This window comes from Ischnura elegans, chromosome 3 (genome assembly GCF_921293095.1).
Source record: "Ischnura elegans chromosome 3, ioIscEleg1.1, whole genome shotgun sequence".
NCBI lineage: Eukaryota > Metazoa > Arthropoda > Insecta > Odonata > Coenagrionidae > Ischnura > Ischnura elegans.
In genome coordinates this window covers 65,801,696-65,826,416 of record NC_060248.1, presented here as the reverse complement: position 1 = coordinate 65,826,416, position 24,721 = coordinate 65,801,696, and the positions used below count along the sequence as shown (strand labels likewise).

Below are 24,721 nucleotides of genomic sequence, written 5' to 3'. Positions count from 1 at the left end.
TCTGTTCTGTGTAATATGACATTCACCCTCTCCTATCAAAGTGACCCTAAAACTAGATCTTCAAGACAGTAGTCTAACATCGTCATAGAGGGAGTAAGAAAAAAATCTTCACTTAAAACAATTTATTAACAACAGCAATGTTGCTACCCTACTATAATAAGTACACAGGAATGATTTCTCTTCACTTATCCCTTTTGGGAAAAGCCAGTTTTAACTTTCATGCCAAAAATATATATGCCCTCATCAAATTTAATTTTTTCAAAATGTACAACATATATTTCCGAGCCCATTAAGGCCTGGTTACACGGTACATTAACACGTACAAGTTAATGTACGTTTGCGTGAATCATTTTGGTGGAACGGAACATGTACGAATGCATGAACCAAATTAGAACAGGTTCTATTTTCCGTTCATGCATTCGCACAAGTTGGGTGGTTACACGGCACATTTTCGTGTTCATTCACACGTTCATACATTTAGATATTAACCCGTACGTGTTATGTATCGTGTAACCAGGCCTTTAGACGCCCTTTTTTTAACTCACAAATATATCCTAAATTCAAGCAGAAGCACAAGCAGAGCATAATGGGCAGAGGATTTAACTATCTTCTCTATCAATGCAAGCTGCTTTTCAAAGGATATGGATGTCTTTATAACAATTATCGGTAATATGTACCTGTTTTGAGGGGGATTTCATCTCAAATCAGGCAGAGGGGTGTCAGGTGACCATCACCGATTTCTCTGAAAGTTATATATATGAAAGCAGTTTCCTTGAATAATGATGACTTTATCTCAGCTCAGAACTGAACCGTTATAAATTTACCATCCTTTGAACATTGCAGAGTCAGGCCTCAGTAAAAAATTAAAATCACATAAATGCTGATTACTAAGGAACCATGGCCCGTAAAGCTGTGGTTGTTTCATTTTGAAGAGAATTCATTTATCCAGATTCTGGCACAACTTGCAAGTCATTTGAAGCAATAATAAACAAATAGGACTAGTTTAAACAATAAAAATTAGTCATTATTTAACAATTTATTACTAAAAAAAGCCACCTTTTATTTTCTTTAAAATTTGTCAGTGGGTAGTTAAAATGTTCTGCTATCAATAAAAAAGGTAGTATTTTTATACTTTTTGTTTTAAGGCATGTCAAAGTTAGGCATGTTTTCGACTCTTTTACACCAAAGATTGCATACCTTCAAGGGAAAAAAATGGTTTCATTATACTTAGCATTCATAACAGTGAAAATTTCATATATAAATGATTGGTTACATCTACTGACTGAAAGCAAGTTCAATCTTGTTTCCTTCCATGGCATCCAATGTGTGCAAACACCCACTGCTGACTGGAAACGCTGAATGAGTCGCAATTTGCACAGAGTATTTTTCAATGCCGAATATGTGCGCGAAACCCATAGAGCTTCTACGGCGAAACCCCATCCTTACTCTGAGGCGCGAAACGGCACTGGAAACAACGCTACATGGCGCTACACATGATGTTATTTGGGTTGATTTGGGTTTCATTTGAGGAGCCCCCTTCCCTCTCCTTCCCCCTTGCTTTGACAAATAACAACTGAAAATCAAAATTCTAAAGTCACTTCCGAAACAAAAGAGTTGCCGCGAACCCTCAGCTGCATAGGAAGCACTGGTATTTGAACCCTTCTGTCACAATTAATCTCCGCGCAAATAACGAAAAATTAGCTCTCAATTACATCGATACTCCTTGAAACGAAGCCACTTAAACGTGGAACGTCGGTACCACACTTTTGCTTGTATTGGATCAATAAATCCTTCTGTTTTTGTTTGGTGAGTACAATGAATGATATTTTAATTTTTCGGCGGATAGTTGTTTTTTCACAAATACTCATCACCGTGTTTTATTGTTTTTCCCCCCCATTTCCAATAGTTGTGATCATAACCTTAGCTCTCCCTTTTGCTGCAGTGAAGAATTTTTTTGTTAATTGGTGATGTATATGCTTCTTGGCGTACACCATGAATAATACTCGACTCGTCACAACTGAGAGTGTTTACACAGCGTCTTGTTCACGAACCCTTGTGTTGGAAAGAACTACCAATAGTGAGAGTGATTCGCCGCAGAAAAGCCAATCTGAAGAAATTTCAAGCATTGGAAACAAAGTTTCTCAAGTAGTTGTAGAGGGAGGAGATGCGTCATTTACATTTAATCAAAGGCCTTGTAATGATGTGCCTCTTACATTCCTGTGGGAAGGAAACAAAGATGTAGTTCTGCCCCCCGGCAGCTGCAAATCTGAAGGATTAGTTGTGACATCCCAAGCCCAGTCATTTGTTGAAGTTCTGCAGGAGCTATTTAGGCCCCCTGGATCTCCTTTGCAGATAATAATAGAGTCTCCAAGTATTGAAGTTACGTCTGAGCGGAATTCTCATTCTGTTCCGACCAAACTACCCGCTAAAGAACCGAAATTAGGTGTGTTAAACGCTATTAATAAAGCCCAAGATATCGAGGAAAGTGATGAACAAAACTTGGAAGCGTTTTGCATTTCCAAAAAGCGAACCAACGTGGAATGTTCTAAAATTGCTGATGGTTCAAATTTTCAGCTGATTCACAAATGCTGTTACTGTCGTTTTCGTTCAGAAACAATTGCTGTGGTGTTAGACCATGTGAAGAAGAAACATCCCGGAAAACCTGCAAAGACGAAAGCCATATCTGGAAGGGATTGCCCGTATTGTGGTCTGCGACTTGACCAGACTGCCTTTTTCCACGTCAGTTAATGTGGCATCTACTTTCAATTGCTTACTCTTAGTGTTTGAACGTTTATATAAATCTTATCACATGCTTCCTCTTTACAGCACATGCGACTGGTCCACGAAGATTCCCACCCATTTCAATGTGGGTATTGCAATTTTATGGGTCGAGATCTGAATCAGCTCAAGCATCACTGCACTAAGAAACATCGTGGTGAATCATTTAAGGCTTTTCGTCGTCGAGATGCTGAACCAAAGAAAGCATTCCCTTCTGGGAGAAGAGGTATGTGATGATTATGCAACATAGTCTTGAATTTTATTTTGCTATTATTTTGCAGCTTCCATAAGAATCAAATCACTATAGTGTAACGTTTTAATTCCCTCGTAAACTTCACAAATATCCACTACATTTTTTTGCCCTTTTGAGATTGAGGGAAACTGAAGAAGGTAGTCGAGCAATAGTGAAAAGTTAAAAAACGTTTTTCCCCAGTCACCGTACAAAATGTATAAAAATGTTCCCACATTCAAAGGGTAAATGGTAGCTTTTCAAACTCCGCAAGGAGGTTGAAATGCTACCATTCGGATGCTCAACAATATGTTTGTTTTGCCTCTTATTCCTTGAAGATTGCTTTGACTTCAGGTTTACTTACAGGTTGGTTCTGCTGACATCTTGTTTTTTTTTTTTTTTTTTTTTTGAATTTTCGTTTTATCCCATCCTATATTTCAAATCACTAACTTAACTTCTTTCACCACCATCCATCACAAGTTAATCCAGTGATTTGATGAACATGTTGACCACTCCTTGCCAGGGGTGCAGCTTGGAGTTAAGGCTGGGTGGGGTTTTAGGCGCATCTAATACTGGGGGGTCTGAGGGTAGTGGAATACCTGCCAGGGTAAACAGGAGGTGTGAGGGCCCTACCCTGGAGGAATTTTCAGATAAATGGCTCAAAATGATGAGTTTTACGGCTTTCAGAGGGATATTTTATTGATCCTTACATTGTTGTATAAGTAATATTAATCCTATTAAGTGAAATGGATTAAACCTGAAAATTTCTCTGACCTCTGGGGGGAGGGGTTTATCCCCCAAAACCCCCCCCCCCCTCACTGCACCACTGCTCCATGCCATATTGACTGCAATAAAAGTTCCCCCATGCTAGTCATGGTGATCAGCCACAGATTGATTAAATCCCAGTTTGTTTCTGGTGCCGTTGCTGACCAGAACCAAGGCATGGGTGGTGATCATAATGGTCAATAAGATTGCATTGCTTCAAAGCAAATTAAAATTTATTTTACAGGGGGAGACCACGGACCTTGCTCCATCTTTTTCAACGCCATATTTTTTATGGCATTGGGAATGGCGAACACACCTCTGAACTGGTAGTGGTTCTATTGAATGGGCCTTAGTTTGGCTGCAATTAATTAGTTTTCATGCACTACTTTTAACAAGCCCTATATAATTCCAAAATAGCGCATCTCTCTACAAATAGGTCAATTAGTGTTGTGGTTAGCGTCGTTGAATCCCTTCCAGGGGGCTAGGGTTCCGGCCTTCGTTGCGGCAGTATATTTTGTAGTTTTCATTTTGATCATAAGGTGACAAGTATTTCATTAATTTTAATCGCAGCAAGTGTATGCATGAGAGAAATTTTTTATCATCATAGTGGGAAGAAATGATAGTTTTAGGTATTCCTCTTGTTATTATGCTGAAAGGGCTATGGAAGATTTTGGGAAGCGGCGAGCACAAAAGACATTTGGCTTAGTTGTTTATTTTAAGTAATCAACTTTTATTTCATCCTATTTATCAATTGAAATAACATTTTAGAGTGGTTCTTTTAGTAAATGGATAGCAGACAATCCAATGAACTATTAATGGAAAGGCTAATAATTGAGGTCTTTATGTACGTATATGAACAGCAATTATATAGCTTTGATGCAATCACAATGATTTGTATTCGATTTTGAAAGTGGAATTATAAACTGAAGCTGAACTTCTCTGGTATTTCTTTCAGAGAAAGATGAATCCTGTGAAAGAGATTCTGTCGAAGACAGCACTGTTACTGAAAAGACAGTTTGTGAAAAAATGGAGATTTGTGCTGGTGGTAAAAATGATAATGTAGAAATGATCGAGTCCTTAGGAAATAACCTTGAGAAATGCCCTATTTGCCATAAGAAGTTTAAGACTTTGAAATATCTTAAGGTCCATTTGAGGGTCCATAGTAAAGGAAGATTCAAATGTGGGTAAGTGATCATTGATTATGTATACTAAAATAAAAAAACTATTGCTCTTTTCCACAATTATTTTATTTCCTAAGTTTTAAGTCATGAATTTCATTTAATGGGTATTTATTTATTTGGAAGGTCAAATTGACTGTGTGTTGCCTGGACCATCTTTGGATTCATAGTAATCTTCTTGTTACAGTTTGTCTTTATCCCACATGTGTGTGGAGAAACTGAATATCATCTGAATTTTTAAAAGTAAATTGGTACAAAAATGTATGAAATTAGAGTGGGAAGTGTAGAGAATGGAATCTATCAAGTTTTAGGTGAAAAAATAAAATGCTTTCATGCTTTTAGTGGATTTGAAATCTTTAATATTCTTTATAGCAAGAATTTATAAAGCATTTTTGGTGGGGTGTTCCAATGTTAGCATTATACATTTGTTTGTGGTTTAAGAGTTTTAAAGTGCAAGTAATATGTCTCATGCGAATAGAGATGAGAGTGCATGGTTGAAGGGTTAGAAGAATTAATCCAAGTAAGTATAGAGGTCGCAAGAACATGCCAACCTTCTTCAGCAAGAATGAGGGAAATTTCGTGATAATGCTGCAAATATCGAAGATTAACCTTGACTATTAGAATCTAAGAACCAATTTGGTATTAGTCATGGGTTCGATAGTAATTGTTAATGCTGTATCTGGGCAAGTGATAATGCTGCTTGTATTAATAAGTTGTCAAGTGAAATATTTTAAGTGTGGATGTGAAACATTCATTATTCTTTCCAAATTTCCTGAAGTGAAAGTACTGGCTTTATATTTCAGGTACTGCAGTTACCTGTCTGCTTATTATCTGAAAGTCGTCATTCATTGTAAAAAGCATCATAGACATCTTCAGCCACGAGTTAAGCAGCATGAGCTGGACCCCATGGAGGATAAAAATATTGTGAAGAACTATGATCTGTTTATGGAAGAGGTAATTGAACAAAATTATGCTCAGAATGTTAACTACTATACCTTGTACTAACACTATCTCATACCATTCATGAGAGTAATATTAATGGAATACTCTGGCATAGAATGATGCTCTTACAGAAAGTAATTGTTTATGTGCAAGCTCTATACTTTCAAATTGAAAGAAAGCAAAGTCATTAAATAATTATTTTACTACATTTTAGTATAAAATTTGTCCTATGTGATAAGTTGTAACCTAATATCTGGGAAAAATTTATTTAAAAAATGGGTCACTGTAAACAGAGCTGGGCACTGTATTTCAAATACAAATATTTTAAAATACGTATTTGAAATACATTTGTTATTTGTATTTGGTATTTCAAGTACATGACCTGAATGTATTTTGTATTTAAAATACAGATTATTGGTATTTTCCCATTCCAATAAAAAATCCTGTGATGTTTTAGCTTTCCTTGTAAACTTCACAAATATCAATAATGCGAAATTAAAACACTCATTAAGTTCTTTCGGCAAAAAACCTCAGGAGAGACGAGGTGCACACCTGCACGCCACTATTTTCATAGCCATACTCTCTCTTCCGCACCATCAACAACTATTATCGTCCATTATCACTTGTTTCATTAGTTTTCTCCCATTAATTGTTACATTAATTTTACATTTGCCAGCCTCGGTGGTGGTGGGGTAAAGTCCTTGCCTGCCGAACTATAGGTCATGGGTTCAAATCCCACCTGGGTAGGTGGTCCCTATCCAAGGCATGGATGTTTGTGTAGTGCTTTCTTAATGCCTCCGTTGTAAAGGCCTCTAAGTGCTGTTTACGGGGATGTTGGAAATAAATAAATTAGGTAATTGACATTTAACTCAAAATTAATTGTCACAATACATTTGTAAAATACTTTTGAAGTGGCTCTGATAACACATCTGTAACATGATACTTCAGAGATTACTTCATTTTGGTGATCAAGCTGAGTGTGATCATTGGTCATGCAAAATTGTTGCCACCCTATAATACTGTCGCAGAGCCCATGCTGCTTTTTCCCCGCTGATCCCACCCATGTCACCAGGTTGCCAAACTTCAGCGATTCGATTTATTATCCCCCCTTCCCATTTCCCAGTTCAATTGGTGGGCTTCACCCAAAGTGCCTGATTGACATATCTAGAGTTCTTCCCCTAAATATGTTAGTTACTAAGACTTCCCAATGGTCATAGTGTCCAATCAACTGTGGTAATTTGAACTAGACTGACCTTACTCCAGATGAGGCATTGGTTAGCAAATTTCCAGTTATGTATTCTTCTATAAGTACATTTTTATGCTGGTGCCTGAAATCAGAGAAATGTTCTTTATTATTTTTTTTTCTTTCATTGATTTCAACAATTTCCTCTTAGGTTTCATTCATATCACGCATCTTATCCCTCACGAGTTCATAAGGTTCCTTCTTATTTTTTTCTGTCATCTATAATTTCATTATTTTTCTTCCTAATGTAATGTGAGGTTTTAGGTCCCCAGGATATTGGAATGTATGTCAAACTGATACAGAGAGAGCATGTGTCAGAAGTTATTTGGGTGCTACCCAGGAGGTGCAAGACGAGTAGTATCTGAATCCCCATGGCCTTCCTTATACCTTATTGAACATGACCACTCACAATTAACCAACCAACCGAACCCTGTTTGGTAAGACCTTATATTGTATAAATTTTGGGCAACCATATTTTCCAATTTACTTTGAGACGGTCACTTTCCGGTTGTAAGGGTAGTGCCTCCCATCCTGTGGTAGACGGCTTACCCACATCTGTGGACGTTTGTCTCAGCTCTTCAGCCATGGTTTTTAGGCAAGGGTCTGGTCTGTCAAAATGCACTTATCAAATTCACATTCACATAGGTTGCCTCAGCTAATAGACACTCATAAATACAAATAGAAGATGAAACAAAGAGATAAGAACACAAGCATTGACACTGTGGTGGCATGGAGATAGAATGATGGCCGAAAACACAATGGAAAATTTTCACCTATACCAGTACCATGAACCTTCTGCTTTCAGGGGCCGTATTCTGTATTTTGTCGGTACCGCACCAATCGGTTTCCCTTTCAAGCCCACCAACTGGACATCATTCTGTACCGACAGCGGTTTCCGTACCGACGACGGCACTTTCAGCAATTCTGTAAGGTCGTCAGTTTCAAAACAGTCGGTATGGTTCCCCCTCCTTCCCAAACAGGGAAAATCCGAATATATCCAAAGCTAGAAGTCATCTAACGTGTCTCCACCAATGAAAGAAGGGTAAAAACAATTGAAGACTCATTGGCACAGTTTGTTGTCGTCGTTTTAAATCTTTTTATTTGCAGAAATTACGACTTATTGTTAGATTAATATAATCGATATTGGTTAAGTTGTTAACAATGCTTATATAATTTGTGGTAGTAATGCTGTACCTACAGAATCAAAGGAAACAATATTACAACATCACAATATAGTTTGTATGTGATGGAGATTGTTGTTGCTGGAATGAATTATTGAAACTATCCTAGAGATCGTAGTTTCTCTTTTTATATATTGGTTCCGTAAATTGCTATTTATTCATGATTTGGTAATATAGTAGTCATAAAGTAAGTTCCGTCGAAATGTTATCAACGGAAGGTTATGCCATTGGCACCGTAGCAGACAAAAATCACATACCATGGAACGTGAACTTAGGATTCAAAAGCAAATGTAAATGTCATATTTGAGGAACAAGTTAGGAAATTGTTATAAAAATATGGAGCTGGGTGTAATTAAAAGAAGTGTAATGACGAGGAAGTAAAGAAATAGTGATTGGGTGAAATACATATGTTTAAGTTGCGTATTCCAAGTGAGAGAAAATGATAATATTGCGGCAAACCTCATACTTATTAACAAATATCTTCTTTTATCGTCAAGGGAATCAATGGCTGACGATAAAATGAAATATAGTTGCCTATTACAAATGAAAGAAAATTATACCGTTGTGGCAAACTTCATATTTAAATTAAAAGATCTTATTTCTATGTCGAGAGAAATGCCAAATGATGATTGAGTGAAATAATAGTTGCCTATTCAGAGTGAGATAAAGTGATAACATTGCGGCAAAGCTCATATTTAATCAAAAGTATCTTTTTTATGTCAAAGAAGTAAATAAGTGATGATAGAGTGAAAGAAATCCTATTACAAGCGAGTGAAAGTGGTAACATAAATGAGAGAAAGTCATTATATGGTGGCAAACCTCATGTTTATTAACCAATATCTTATATTTCTGTCAAGGTAATCAATATAGATGATGACACAGTGAATTATAGTGGCCTATTCGAAGGGGCAGAAAAAGATAACATTGCAGCAAACCTCATTATTTACTCGGCGATGGGGTGAAAACAAAATACAGTGTACAATGCGCACCGGGGAGTTCATGAAACCCACTAGTCGGGGGCTGTACCAACACCTTTTTGCTGTCGGTAAGGCTACTGACGATCTCCCGTCCTCACGTCGGTGCCGCACCGATCGGGTTCGTACAGAATCGCACCACTGCTTGCCAGGAGTCGGTGTAATGTCCCATCCGACGAATCGGTGCTGCACCGATCGATTTGGAGATGCAGAATACGGCCCCTGGGCAGATGCTCATTACCTATACATAAATATATCTTGGTAAATTTATTCAGGAAAATAATATCTGAGCCATTATTTCCATCCTTAAAACTTTAGAATGCTCTAAGAAGAGAGAAATATTAGGGGTTATGGATGACTCAGCAAACCTTATAGTCACTGAGTGGCATACATTTATTCTTAGGGAACTATTGACCTAAAAAACAAAATTTTCTATATTTTCAATATTTCTTACTGTCAGTAATTGTCAATTATGGTATTAGTTCTAACAGTGATTTAAACATTTTTTTAAATAAATGTGATATAATACGTAATCCCTGTAATATACCCCCTGTTATCTATGGTCTTAACTCCTGCAACTTTTGTTTGGTTTTTGGTGAAATGAATCTTCACTGAGGGCTTCAAATCCATTTGGTGGATCCATTGTTCATTGAATACATGGTGAGTTGGTAAGTGGGCCCAAGAGAGTGACTTTTTCTTTTCAATTATGTGCTGGCAGCTGTAGAAATGTTGCATAATCCATTACAAACATTCTTTGTGGGTGAGATTTTATTGTGTACCACTCCTACGAAGTGTATTTGTATTTCTTGATTTAGGTGAAAAAGAAATCATCAAAGCAGCCACCTGATCCAGACGCTCGCAAGTGGGCTAGGAAATACAGTTGTCCCACTTGTGAATATACATGCAACTATGGAGCCTCCTACCGACGTCATCTTACCACTCATTCAAGCAATCCTCTCCCGTATCGATGTCATTATTGCTCATTTGCTGGAAGGGAAAAATATTATGTTCGTCGTCATATTCAACGAGTTCACAGGGTAAGATGCCATTATGGTTAAGTTGATGCACATCAGGGTGGACTGAAAAACACCAAAGAGTTAGAGTCAAGTCGAATTAGTGCAGAAAAGTTGCTTGTACTTTTAACCCTAATTTCAAAGAAAAAGATTTTGGAAATCGGACCATATCTTCTGCTCTCCTATCTCAATCGAAATTTCAAAAAATGGGTGACGATGTGATTTTTTTGTATGTTTTGAAATGAGTGAAATTGATTGCGTGGCACTCACACTCATGGTGTGGCCTTTTCTAAAGGTCCTTAATTCAAAGGGAATACCAATATAATTTACCTTCTTCCCTTTTTTTATTTGGAGAAATCATCTCAGAGAGAGTAAAATTCGTTCATCTTGTTCAAATAAGTATTAGCCCTTTTATTATTGTCCTTCATCTGCCAAAAGAGTTTTTTAGCCCTCCCTAATGCATACTTAGATGAATACATATTTAATCCATACTATTATATTAAGCTCTTAAGTATCACCTTGTCCTGGTCAAAAAAGTGCAATGCCCACTGTATACTGAATATTTTTCATTTTTTTACTTATTTTTTGCTGTTATTGTAGTTGTATAGCTTCATATGTGTATACTAATTGTTTTTCAAGAATATGCAGTAATTATAGTTTTATGCTCCATAATTACTTGATAATAATATACCAATAGAATTGTGTTTATCGTGGAGAGAGAATGGTCAGAGAGGAATGACTATGTTTTCAGGTAGTGGGTTTAAGGTCAAAGTTGATGCCTTACATATTGTAGGTATCTTGTAAAATATCCTCCACTAATAAGGTTAATTAGGCACTGAAAATATGAGGTCCAACCCATTCTGAAATGTGAGCATTGAAAATTTTTTGGGGTGGTAAAGCACAGCCATCAGACAAATTGAGGGCATGTTTGCTAAGCATATTTGTCCTCTCTCTACCCCACTTGTAATAAAGTTTGTTTTACAGGGTTTTCCAGCTGTTGTTGTGAGCAATATTGAAGATTTACCTGAACAAGTTCCTGGAGGTTCCAAAAAGAGTGGTCCATTGAGGAATCACAAGTCCAAGAAACTGAAAGCTAAGTTGCCCAAAAATTCTCCATGTGTTGAGAAATGTGTGCAGAGCCCGGAAGAGTATACTGAAGTCATTTCCTCTGTGTCAGAACCCAGTGCAAGTGTTGCAGTTAAGGAATATTCTAGAGATGAAACAAGTAATCCAATGAAAAATACTGATCACAGTCTTTCATCAGGTGTAATTCACAAGTCGGTAGACGAGGCTGGTCCTCCTCAGGATATTTTGGTTACCAATGAGTGCTCAGACTTAAATGTGTCAAGAGATGGAAAAGAAAGGGATAAAGGCTCAGTTTCTGTCAAACTCTGTGAAGATGTTGATGGAATAATGGTTGTGCTGAACTCAGCCAAGACTGTGAAGAAACCCTTGAAACTTAGTTCAAATTCTAATTGTAGTTATGAAAGAAAAGAAGTTTCTAGGATATTACCTGCTCCAGCAGCTGAAGCTAATATATCTCCTGATTTGAAGATGAATGAGCTTGGGAAATGCAATAATATAGGAACGAGTGAAGTAGTTATGGTATCTAATGAAATGATTGCTCATAAAGAAGAAGGTAGTGTCAGTCTTTTGTCACACTTTTTAAGTGCAGTGAATTGTAGTAGTAATGTAGATCCAGCTGTTCCATCTGTGGTAGGGAAAGAGAAAGATAATTTGGTGCCTCAGAATTCCAAAGATATGAATAATGCTCAAGATATGGCGATAAAAGCATTCAGAAAGAAGGGTATCAAAGAAAGATCATCCCACAAAGCCTGGGATTTTGTTGCCTACAGGGATGGTAAGTATACATCTTGTGTTTGTGGCACACGTACTGTGAACAAAGCTTTCTACAAGCATATAAAAAAACATATTGATTTCAAAAGATTTGGCTGTGGTTGTTGCCCATATCGCTCCATTGAAAGGGCAAAAGTGAAGGTACATCACACATTTGTGCACCCTGGACTCCCACTGAATGTTATTGAGTTTGAAGAAAATGTTGAAGAGGGCATGGATAGAAACAACTTAATACAGACTTTGTCATTCTTCAGCAAAATGGCTGAAAAAAATCCGGAATCTCAAAAGGTATGAAAGATGTAGCATTATAATGTGGTTTTGTTTCTTTCTGAAGTAATTCAATGCAAAATTTATTGTATATCCCCCTGTTCTTTTGATGTCAGAATGCTTATTAATGAATATAGAGTGTGCATGTTGTAATTATAAATTTAAAACATTATATTAAAAAGTAGTTTTTGAATGGAAACAATCAAAGCTTTCTTAAATAAATGTTCCATAATTATATGTATATGCAAGTATTCTTTGTTTCAAATTTCAGGATTCATCATCTTCAAAGAAGTCTACTCCCATTTTCCAATGCCCGATTTGCAAAAAGAAAATAAGCTATCATACTTATACTATTCGAAGGCATCTATTTTCTCACTGTGATTATCGGCCGTACAAGTGTGGGCGGTGTGATTTTCGTGGGTTTTCACCTGGCGAGGTAAATTTTCTTACAAACTTTTGGCCTTTGCGAAGTGCACATAGGAAACCTCTTGGAACTTATGTAAAATGATTGAAGATATTAAGAAATCCATTAAATTCAAACATGGCTTTAAATTGTAAAACTTAAACAAATTTTCATGCTTTTTCTCTGTTGCTAGTTATCATTCATCAGGCTTTCTCCTCTACTCTCCTGTTCTACTCCTCGATGCCTTGCATACAGTCCTGCCGGCGAGAGTTGTCCGATGACAGCACAAAGGCAGCCAATTGCTATTCCCCAAATGCACCTCACACCCTTGCCTAGTCATACAACGTTGGCACATGCATATGGAGCACCCAAATTAGCCTGAACCACCAAAAAAAGCCCTTCCTTCTAATCACCAAAACAAAGGATTCTTCCTTTGGTTCCTTCACGCTCGTCATCCCTTCCAGCTCCTTTTTTTCATGGAATCCATTTGTTTACAAGTGATGTAGGCGTTTTGCTTTCTTACCTGTCAACCTTGCACCCTACCCCAAACTAGACCATTCTGCCGTTCATCGGGCAACTCTCGATGGGTGGACTGTAGGTCTATCAACTTACGAAACAGGTCTTGGAATGCATCTAGTTCGTATATTGAGGACTTAACTGTTTTTGGGAAGATATGAACCCTCTATTGGGTTATGCCGCATTTTTCAATTGAGAAACTGAAACAAATTTTCTTGTTTTTATATATTTGCACATAATTTAATTGCATATATCATATACATACTGTTTTTTTCCGACGATTCCTAAGAGTAACATTCAAATGAACTTTGTTATTACGAGAGTCTACTGTATCTTCATTACAACTATCAATATTAACTCTGTTTTGAGTCAGTGCAAAGCAAAAGTGTTCTATTATGTCTGTGACAGTATCCCTTCAAAAATTCACAAATTAATTTTATACTAAAGGTTCATTTATGAGGTACATAATTCTGCACCACCAAGCACAGCTGCATCCTTTTCTTTCTGATTCAAGTAGTTTTCATAAAAAACTGAAAAATTAGTGTGTCTATGTGCTAATGCATCTTTTTAGGCTGCAAAAATGACCAAGACTGGGATTGACTATGCATATTTGTGTGGGAGCGTTAGTACTAGGGCTCAGCAATCGTGTCTACTTCCCCTCAACGAGGGATACATTGGTTGAATGTTAAAAATAGCAAAAATATTTTGAAACAACAGCATCTCTGTTCCACGAGGTTCAAAACATTTGAAGCACAATAAGGGGGTAATTCAGAGGTCTAAACCTTGATTATTCAAAGCAATTTCACTCAAAATGTAAAGATTTGTCAATGTTGAGAAGTCACCCACATGAAAATTTCGAAAGTTGGCCATGGAAAGCCTAATGAGTGAAAAAAAGGTCAGATTCCATCTTATGTGATAGTGGTTCACGAATGAAACAAAAGGAATTGGCCACATGATTCCTTGCTTCTATGAAAACAGTTTTGTGCGTATTCAGATTGTGTCTGATAGGGTAGCTCTCTTTGTTGTTGAGAAAATTCAGTGAACTAATGTATTTCATAAAATGGAGGTGGAATCACTCCGGGAGGTGCTGATTAACTCATAAATCAATAAAATGGTATTGAAAATCAGAGATTTTCTTACATCATTGAACCTATATAACGCTGAGTTCCAGAGAAATGATAGAAAATTAGCATAATATCTCAAAGTACCTGATGAGATACCAAGATGCTTGTAAATGGGTGGTTTTAATGTATGGAGAGAAATATTACAACTTATGTTAACTTGGCTCCACACAACAAACATGCCTCAATGAACTAATTTTTCATTCAATTCAAAGAGTCCTCCAGAATGCAACACTACATCACAATTGTACGCTAACTCACGATTGTGGCAAACTGATCTAGCTGGGCATGCAGCGCAGCCAGAGCCGAAAAAAATCGCTCTCCATGGTAAGGAACAACAGTCAAAACGCTGAACAGTTCCTAACTTAACACCAGATTTAATTATACTTTGTTCAGATAATGCACAAAGTGTGAGTTCTTCTAAGCCACATCACGTCGTGTCGGCCAAATCGAATGGTGTCAAATTCAAAACTGGAAATTTTTGAATGATCATCTCTCTGAAAGTTTGTAAATCGAATGTGCGTAGAAAGAGGACTAACTGTATGTCCAATTTACGAGTGGTTATGATTGGGTCACCATGACACCACAGGAATGAAGCTTATTATATGATGATGAATGTACACTGAAGAAATAACCATAATTTACGCTCTTGGGGCACAGTACACGAGAAGAACTTAAATGTGGCACGATTATTAAAACTTAGCGTAGTGTGTATCCACCTTAATGCCATTGCTTATTCGTGGAACTTCTTAACGAAGTTCATTTTGTAACTGCCGGGACCGGGACTGAGCTTCGTAATTTTGTATTAACAAAAACTTCATAATAACGCTTCTTTAACTATGGATTGGATAGGCCTTTTCATCGGGACCAATGATTGGCTTCGTAATGACAAGAACTTCATAATAACGTTGTTCGTATTAAGAAGAGTCTACTGTAACTATATTCTTGGTGAACCAGCTGCGTTAGTAGAGGCCAAAGCTATGCCCCCTTCCAAGCTGATTTTAATGATATTTATGAGCAAAAAAAGTGCATTCTATGGGCCAGGAAGTATAGTATGTAATTGGTTCTTTGAAAGACTGCTTCAAAATTATTGTTTTCGATTTTATTCTTTTTTTTCAGGTTAAGCAGCATTCAGTTTTTCATGGAGCAGACCTTTGCCCAATAGTTGAGCCCTCAGGTCAGCCACCACCAGAAGGGTTGGAGCAATTGGTGACAGATTGCTTTAATGAGCTTCAGATGAAGTTAGGGAAAAAGATTAGGCGTAGATCTAAATCTAATGTGAAGATGATCAATCCTATTCAGGAACATGGGGAGAAAAAGGAAACCAGTGCAAATGGTTAGTAATTATGTTCTGTAAGATATTTTAATCTTAATACATATATCCCCTTAAAACTTGAACATGTATTTGGAATGATTGTTGTTTTGTGTTCAGAGAACTTCTGCCTCTACAACTATTACTGTCGGCGTCAGAATGATTTGCCGCTGTACTTTGCAAATTTATATTTGGACTTCAGTGCATGGCGTAATAATGAATAATACGTCATTTTGAAGGAAATTTTATTTTCAATTCTAATTTTTTATTTATTTTATGTGAAATTCTAAAGTGTAGACACGCGAGTGCAATAAATGACTCCGTGCACCATAAAATTAGCCTTTTTGTCAACTTCATGAACTTTGTGACTCAACCTAGGGAAAACTACTTCGTCTACAACATTCATCTTCCACATTAAGTTGCAAACATTAATTTAGATGAATTAAATGGCTTTTTGTATTTTTAGAACGCATATTTTGTTGTAAAATAACGAAAATGTTTAAACATTATCTAGTAATACAGTTTACCCCAAAAGAAAAAAGAAAATTGATAGAAACACTTCTTAATTTATTTGAAAATTTTCTATGATCCATAATCGACAACAATATCTATATTTGTGAATTTCAATAACTTCTATTAATGGCATGTTGCCAAACAGGGCACCGCCAGGCCAATGCTGATTACCAGGAAGCAAAGTTTCGCACGCAAGACGTGGCAACGCAGCTTTCGTTCGCTCCGGTGTATCTTTTTAATGCCCATATATAATCTATACTATATAAAAATCATGTATTTTCGGATCATAGAAAAATTTCAATAAAATGAAGAAGTGTTTCTATCAATTTTATTTTTTCTTTCGGGGTAAACTGTAGGACTAGATAATGTTTAAACATTTTCGTTATTTTACAACAAAATATGCGCTTTAAAAATACAAAAAGCCATTTTATTAATATTAATTAATTTTTGCGACTTATTGTGGAAGATGAATGCTGTAGACGTAGTAGTTTTCCCTAGGTTGAGTTACAAAGTTCATGAAGTTGACAAAACGGCTAATTTTATGGTGCGCGGAGTCATTTATTGCACTCGCGTGTTTACACTTTAGAATTTCACATAAAATAAAAAATTAATTAGATTTGAGAATAAATTTTTCTTTAAAATGACGTATTATTCATTATTACGCCATGCACTGAAGTCCAAATATAAATTTGCAAAATACAGTGGCACATCATTTTGACGCCGACAGTAGTCCCACCTCTTATACTTAGGCAAATATATTTCAAAGACCAGTCATGAAATTTTAGTGTAAAAATTAAAGTTTGTGGGCAATTCATTCTTAACTGTTGGCTGAGGATACATCATGAGCCACTTAGAATTTGTCGCATTTTGTAGTGTTGCAAAATTTTTTATCAAATGCATTGAAAATCGGCATATGGTTTTCTGGTTCTCTCAAGTACGTATTCCCATATCTATGTTGGTTGTCAGTTGGTTTCCAGGTTTCAGCAAATCCCAATGGAATTAAATTAAATTAAGAAAGAAGAACTTTGTACTTTCACATTAATATTTATTCACGACCATGGTTTCAACGTTAGACGTCATCCTCAGGTGATTAATGTGAAAGTACAAAGTTCTTCTTTCTTAATTTAATTATGAATCGCTTTCACCAAGTTACGCCTCAAACAATTAATTGTATTTTGTGTTTTTTGCCATTGCTGATATGTTCCACAGGATATAATTTCATAAATAAGATTTACTGCATCTCCATTTTTCTGAAAAACATCAAAACCATTCTGATTTTTAAAATATTTCCTGTATTTGTGGATAAATGATCAATATTGGGGAATGTTTTTGCTGCAGATGTGATATATTTTTCTGAATTTTTTAGGCAGCGTAGGCATTTCAATTAATTCCCCTAAATTTATCATTATGTCCTTTACAATATAAGAATATGCTGTAGCATTTTGGCTTTAATTGTCTTTAATTTTTAAAGTTCACCTGTCAAATCATGGGAAATTGTGGAGATTCATGTTGTATTTCAAATATGATGGTCCATGTCCTGAACCTTACCTTTTTCTTAAATATATAGATATATATGATTTCATATTTAAATTTTATCACAAAAACCTTTTCTTCAATCAGGCTACCATCTGGTCACAAATGAAGCAACAATTTGGAATCAGAGCCTTTCTGTTGGTATATGTCCTTGGTGTCAAGTTGAACTCCCTTCATCTCATAGTTTGTCAAGTAAAGGGCTCAAGAAAGATTTAGGAAATGGAGATATTAGAGGCCACTTCAAAGACCATTTCTACAAACCTGTAGGAAATTTGCCTTCCCATGAAAACCAGTGAGTACATAGAGTTTATTGTTAAGCTGGTGCTGGCCTCGCTTGGTTACCTGGTAGTTTTGTGGGTGACCCACAAGCATATTGTCCATGTTGCCTTTATTACGTACACCAATAAAATAGGGATTAAAAATTTGTTTCCAGTCGAGGTCTCTCAATGATGCTGGTCTTATTGCTAGTGCGTCAGTTTGTTTAGTGGAGGAAACAAATTTCTTTTGCAGAGAAGGAGGGTGCTTCACTAGGCTGTCCCAAAAAAAAACATTTTTTTTTTTAATTTCAAAATCGTTAACCGGATTTCAATGACCCTCGGGTATACAAGGATAGATTTAAAAAAATTTTCGAAAAATTTTAAATAATTAGTTAGCGAGAGGCGCCTAAATACCAACACCCTTAATTTGTCATACGATTTTGCGAAAACTGTCAAAATTAGGGTAATCAGGGTAAGTTATGACCCATAGGTCTAAAATTTCATCGGTTTTTATGTATTTTTCAGCATTTATGCTTTGCGGCCCACGCAGCCTGGTGCCAAGGGTGGCACTAAGTGAGGATCAAAAGCATAATTTGTTGCAGTTTGTATCTCAGTGTCGGAAAATGGTAGGCCAGAGAGCGAAGAAAGAGCTTCTGCTGGAGGAGTGACCATAAATGAGGAGGGTGGGGAGGGGAGGGAGACAGCCTCAGCCGTGGTGGCCATAATCACAAAATTCAATAGCAGTATTACTAAAGACAAAGAACATAAGCAATATTTGCTTCAGATCGTTTCCCAATTTCGAAAAATGATAAAAGAGGATACAAAGATAGAGATAGTTTGACTGAAACCTGGCTTTGTTGAATAATTTTCTCAGTAGGTTAACAAATTTGTGACATTTTTCCAAAATAAAGATTGATTACCATACGTACCGACATAATTTGGTCTACGAAACGAGTTCAAAATCTGAATTTGAGAGAGATAGAGAGAGTCACTGAAGCATGTGAACATGGCGGACAACCGTGGGTGAGGAGGAGGGGAAGGGGATTGGAGGGGGATGGCCTCAGCCGTGATTATAAGTACATATGCTTTTTTTTCAATGTGAAAAAATTAAAATGTGTATAAATGGCACAGATTAAATTTTGCTAAATCATCTTGGGGTATTTCATTTTAAGATGAATTTACAGATAAGATGAATAATAAATAATTAATATTAAATGATTATAATAATTAATATTAAATAATTATAATAATTAAATTAAATAATAATAAGATGAATTCATTAAATATTAATGGAAGATTCCTACAAGTTTCTTTTAACAGTGCTTTCAACTGACTGATCCTTTCAACTGATCTTTTATAGCTTTGAGCTATTGTAAGGGTGTCAGGCAGAGGGGTACAAATTTTCTTTTTATAGTCCTTACTTTATTATGTAGTAATCTCTTAAAATATTTGTATAATGTGAAGGTGTTTCAATGAAGCTGAAGATAAATGAAGCTGTTTCAATTTGGATGCTTGATATGATGGCTTATACTTTGGCTATTCAAAATACGGTGGAAGCCAGGTTTTACGAGTACAGCATTTTACGAGAATTGCGTTTTTGCGAGTATATCTTGTGCGGACTGGGAAGGCAGTTTCCTTGATATGAACCTGCAAAAGCCCCATGAAATTTATGATGCCCACAATAGCATACCCAAAAACTATGTTGTGATTCCAATGAAAATAAAGTCTTTTGGGTGTGATCCTCTATTATATATAAGTTAGTCAACTTTTTATTGATAATTGAAATTTATTGAAATTGTATGGCCAATGATCAATTTGGCCAGTATACTGTAACATTCACCATTAACTAAATAGTTTTTCATGTATGAATCTCTTAGGGTTGGAGAAGTGGAATCTCCATTTTCAACATATCACTGTGGTTCTCTCAAAGAAAAGGATGCCATAATCATGAATGGATTAATGTATTACTTCATAAATGAGCCAGTTATGAAAGAAGCAATTTCACAAGTAAGTGATTTTTACTAATATTTTCATGCTGATGCACGTACATAATTGCTTTCTTAGTTGAAAAGGAAGAGATCCAAATCTTCCTTTTAAATTGACCTCATTTTACTGCTAAATGTAGATTGAATTTTAAATATTTTTAATGTAATAAAAAATTAGTTTGCTTATATTTTCTATATTTAAAATTTATAGGTATTTTACTTTTAATCAATTATAAAATATCATAAATATTTTACATTTTGATTCTTTGAAAACAATATTACTACTTTGGCCTCTGGAAGAATTAGGCATTGACCTTGCACGTTTTTTTAGGCAATCTATTTATTTTTCAGAAAATATCCCAAGGAGATCAAGCAGATGCATTTAAAGGCGAAGTGGGGATAATTAAAAATCCTGATGGAATGTCTCCAGGAACTATTCAAGTTACAGACATGTTATTGGCTGACTTACGGAATTTACTCTGGGGTCATGAGGATGAATCGAAGCCCAGGATGGCTCATTGGCACTGTTGCCAAATGTGTAAACAGCAATTTAGGTCAAGCTCAGCACTGCAGCAACATTCTCAGAGTCATACTTGCGATGAGGTGGTTGTGGCAATGGAAGAGGAAAAGCATTGTGATTATCAGAAGAAAGAGACCAATGATGCAGTGTCACAGGTTCATATTGCATGCATCATTTTTCTCACATTACCTAGCTACATCTGTTTGCAACTGTTTTGAATTATGTGTCACTGGTTCTAATAATCTATCAAGACAATCATGGGCAGGGGCGGATCCAGGATTTCTTTCTGGGAGGGGCACAAGCAAGGCCGTATCCAGCATTTTGTTCAGGGGGGGGCACAAGGATACCTTGTTATACAAAACGAACGAAATGACAATGGGACCGTATTAAAAATCTAGCATATTTTTAAGGGTCTGGGGGGGGCACGTGCCCCCGTGCCCCCCCCCCCTGGATCCGCCTATGATCATGGGTACTTACTGTTTCCTTATAAGACTATGCTATCGACTCCTGTTGTAAGAGCTGAGATTCTAATTATTTTTTTTCGTTTACCTGATGGCTGGTGAATTTATTTGTCAGAGTCTGCATGATAGTACTGATTAACCTTTTTTTTCATATGATTATTACACGGTATTATATAACTAGAAATGAAGCTCATTTTTCCCAGATTTAATGTCATTTATTCCTGACAAGATACTGCTTACTCTTCTAAGTAAATTTAAACTCAGCCACTCATATTGTCATGGAGGTTATTTTTGAGAAAGAGCTACTATACATAAGTACATTGACACAGTTGTTGCAGAATCTTTCTTTTTTTTTTTGCAAATAATTTCATCTCTATGTGATTCTTGATTTTGCAGCATAGCATACACTGCGAATGACTCTAATGGCTGCCTACAGCCAATAGTAGTAAATAATAGTTCAGCCACCTGCTCATGATGTGTGATAGATAGATATGTATTTGATTTGTTAATTATTTAAGACCTACAGTTTACTTCCTATCCTATTTCCTTTCTGTTCTGGGCAAATTTAGTCAGTGGGCCCAAATTATTACAGAGGTCTACTTCCTACCCTAGATTAAGTGGCTGATTAAAGGGGCCTGGAAAAATTGCTGGAAAATTTGAAAAGATGGCAATTTTTAAGGTCGATTTCAAATGCAAGTGTGTATTTCTCCTGCTAAACAGACATTGTTAAAAAAATATATGATCAATATTAGAGATGGGTCGAATAGCAGATTTCTCGAACTCTAATATTAAATCATTGCTTGAATATTTGAAAACCTCGAAGTTCAAATACCTCGAATACTAGAGTTGCGCAAAGCTTATTAAACATACGTTACTTCTTCTATTTCCCTTGATGAATGTATGAAAAAAAGGTATCCAGTGGAACCTCGATCTCTCGTTTTTCAAGGGGATGGACGAAAAAAAAACTATGAATGCAGGAATGTTTGTCTAGGTTGCCTATGCAGCAGGAAACTCAGGATTTTGGCGAGTAATTGTGATTTCCTTGAAAGGATTCAAACAGGAATTTAGCTGATTAATGAAATATTTTTATTTCATGGGAACAATTTGAGCATATAGATGATTCAACTAACATCTCTCTCAAATATGTGAAGGAGACACACCATCTCGCGAAAAATGATTGCATTCCCTCTCGGCATTTACACTGCTACCATGGATTTTTGTCTGATGTATACATTCTTATCTACCAAACACCGTTTCAGCGGCATACCCATATGATACTCGGCTTCATCCAACTTCTTGTTTTCAACAGGTAGCTCGCTTTAACCCCACTCCTACTGTCAAGTGCTAGTGGATAATCCGAGGCATTTTGCAAAATACACACGCTTCTCCTTCGGATTTTCTTCTTCTTCAATTATTTTCAGTCCATCTTTGGAAGTTCTCACAAGATAAGCAGATGAATTCAAATTGCTAGCAGGGAGAAACCAAATATGTATCCTGAGAAAATATCCCTTCATCTGTACTGACTGTAACACTACAGATTTATAGCACAACTCAAAAATTGTAACTTGATACATATATGTTTTCGGAAAAAAATGCCGCATCAACTTCTGAGAAGCTCAGCTGTGAGGATATCGAGTTTTGCCAGAATGCTAAGTCTCCGTCATATTTTGACATTTATTTCCTTGAGTAAAATACTTAAATAAAGTCAGAAATACGTCGTGTTTGGTCCTAATCTTTTTTAAATTATGCATACATTACTAATATTTCAATCCAATAAAGGTGTAATATCAATTGCCGAAAGTCATTTTTAGACACCTTTTGGGCTAATAGATGACTCATGCAGCAGTTGACCTCCGACAATGGGGAACTTCGAAGCAGGTAGGCAGAAAAAGGTCAGTGGGGGAGAAAGAGGGAAGGGTGAAACACATTTCCATTACTCTCCTGTAATTTGATACATATTTTCTCTTGAAGATTTTGATTTATGGTCTTCGTAATATGAACCCTGCACAAGCTGGGGCCTTTGTATGATTTCCGAGAGGAGGAAAGCGTCAGAGGAGGGCCGAGGTCTGATGGATGGAGGGGGTAGCGGATATTGGGAAATGTGCTACGTAGTTACTATCCCACAGCACTGAGGTTCTCCTAGTGGGGTAAACCAAGGATTTTCAGATTTTTTTCACCCGATCATTTTCGGTTCCCCATGTCGAATCCTTTTCACGGGTCTAATCTGCAAATTTGATGTAGTTCGTCAACTTGCCTAAAATGGCACTGCATGCACTAAACGACTAGTTCTCTACATTTTTCTGAGCCAACTACCAACGACGTGCGTGCGACAGTGTATGATGCAAAATTCAAAGTATTCGAGATGGTACCTTGAGCATAATTACTCGAGAACTCGAATATCGAGTACTTTCTAGTATTCGAGTATTCGCACATCTCTAATTAATATCTGAAATCCATTTATCTACACACATTAGACCTCAGATTCATTATCGCTGAGAGATATTTTATAACCCCATAGCATTGTGAAAATAAGTACCTAATGGGCTCCACCTTTGTCCCCAGAAGAATGAACTAAATCTACCCCTTCCCATAATCCATGAAATTTGTGTGCATCCAGGATTTTTAGCAAATTTTGGCAAGCTGAAATGACAATTTTGTCAGGTTAATTGCTAATATTCAGCCATATATTTAGTTATTTGCTATAAAATCTGTGCCATGATCTTTAACTCTTTTTGTAAAAATTTGGATTTTTGACGAATTGAGTGCAGCCTTAAGATATAATCTGGTGTAGCTGAATATTTTCATGAGTCATAAGGACCTCCGACCACTTTTGCAAACCAATTTAGATAAAAATGGTTTTATGATCCATCCAAATGTAGTATTGTTGGAAGTCTACCTGGTACATACATATCACAATTTGATACTAACCTGCATTTCATTTTTTTTAGGAATCTGATGGAGAGGTTGGAGTGTTTCTCCTTGGAGATGATGTCGAAGTAGCCACAGCTGTTGTAGTTATAAATTCAGAAGCTAAAGAGAGTGAGACAGGACATGATGTGTCATTGTGAGATAAAGTTTAAAATTCATTCCCTGGTGCTGTGTAATATGTGTGATTATTGTAACAAAGAATTGAATTTTGCTGTGATATTATTACCAAATTTGACAATAATAAACTAATCAAATCTTTGTTTCTGTTAAGTAGGCATTCTTATTAAATGACTTTATTGTTTTACATATCAGTGTGCATTGAGAATGTGCAGTTATTTTTCTGTTCCGTTAGTGGGGTCATTCACAATTTCTCTGAGTGTAGATTGCAATATAGTTTGAAAAATAATGAGACTTTTCCATTCTGTTATCTATTTATAGAGCTATTACAGCAGTGAAATATAGAAGGGCTTACCCCTTTCGCTGAAAAATTCAGGATGTCAATGACTCTTGCCAAGTGCTTCATCACCTCTCCTCAACTTCTTGGCCCAGCGCATCCATCTCACATGGTTTGTTGTCGTAACAATATGAGTGATTATTTCTGTCAAGGATAGGGTATTTAAAATGACTTCTGTGGCGTAGCTCTTAATTTCAAGCGCCGTCACCAAGGCCAGCCACCTGGCTGAGGTCGTTGCCCTGGGACCCTGAGGTCCCCGCTGCTGCCACCAGGGTATGCGGAACCTAGTGC

At 36.5% G+C, this 24,721-nt stretch overlaps 1 protein-coding gene and 1 long non-coding RNA gene across 2 annotated transcripts; one reads left to right on the top strand and one right to left on the bottom strand.

Annotated features, from left to right (window-relative positions):
- Nucleotides 1-1,024: 1,024 nt before the first annotated feature.
- Nucleotides 1,025-1,529, bottom strand: LOC124155952. The gene is made up of 2 exons (XR_006864245.1): nucleotides 1,284-1,529; nucleotides 1,025-1,197 (listed from the first exon to the last, which is right to left on the bottom strand). It is a non-coding gene; the product is annotated as an uncharacterized LOC124155952 (long non-coding RNA).
- Nucleotides 1,530-1,590: 61 nt separating this feature from the next.
- Nucleotides 1,591-24,246, top strand: LOC124155951. The gene is made up of 13 exons (XM_046530189.1): nucleotides 1,591-1,806; nucleotides 1,907-2,739; nucleotides 2,827-3,004; nucleotides 4,728-4,956; nucleotides 5,754-5,904; nucleotides 10,106-10,327; nucleotides 11,288-12,448; nucleotides 12,699-12,863; nucleotides 15,587-15,803; nucleotides 17,913-18,117; nucleotides 19,960-20,089; nucleotides 20,419-20,742; nucleotides 23,997-24,246. The coding sequence occupies exons 2-13, from the start codon at nucleotides 1,993-1,995 to the stop codon at nucleotides 24,114-24,116; spliced, it is 3,849 nt and encodes a 1,282-aa protein (XP_046386145.1). The 5' UTR covers nucleotides 1,591-1,806; nucleotides 1,907-1,992; the 3' UTR covers nucleotides 24,117-24,246.
- The last annotated feature ends 475 nt before the right edge of the window (nucleotides 24,247-24,721 follow it).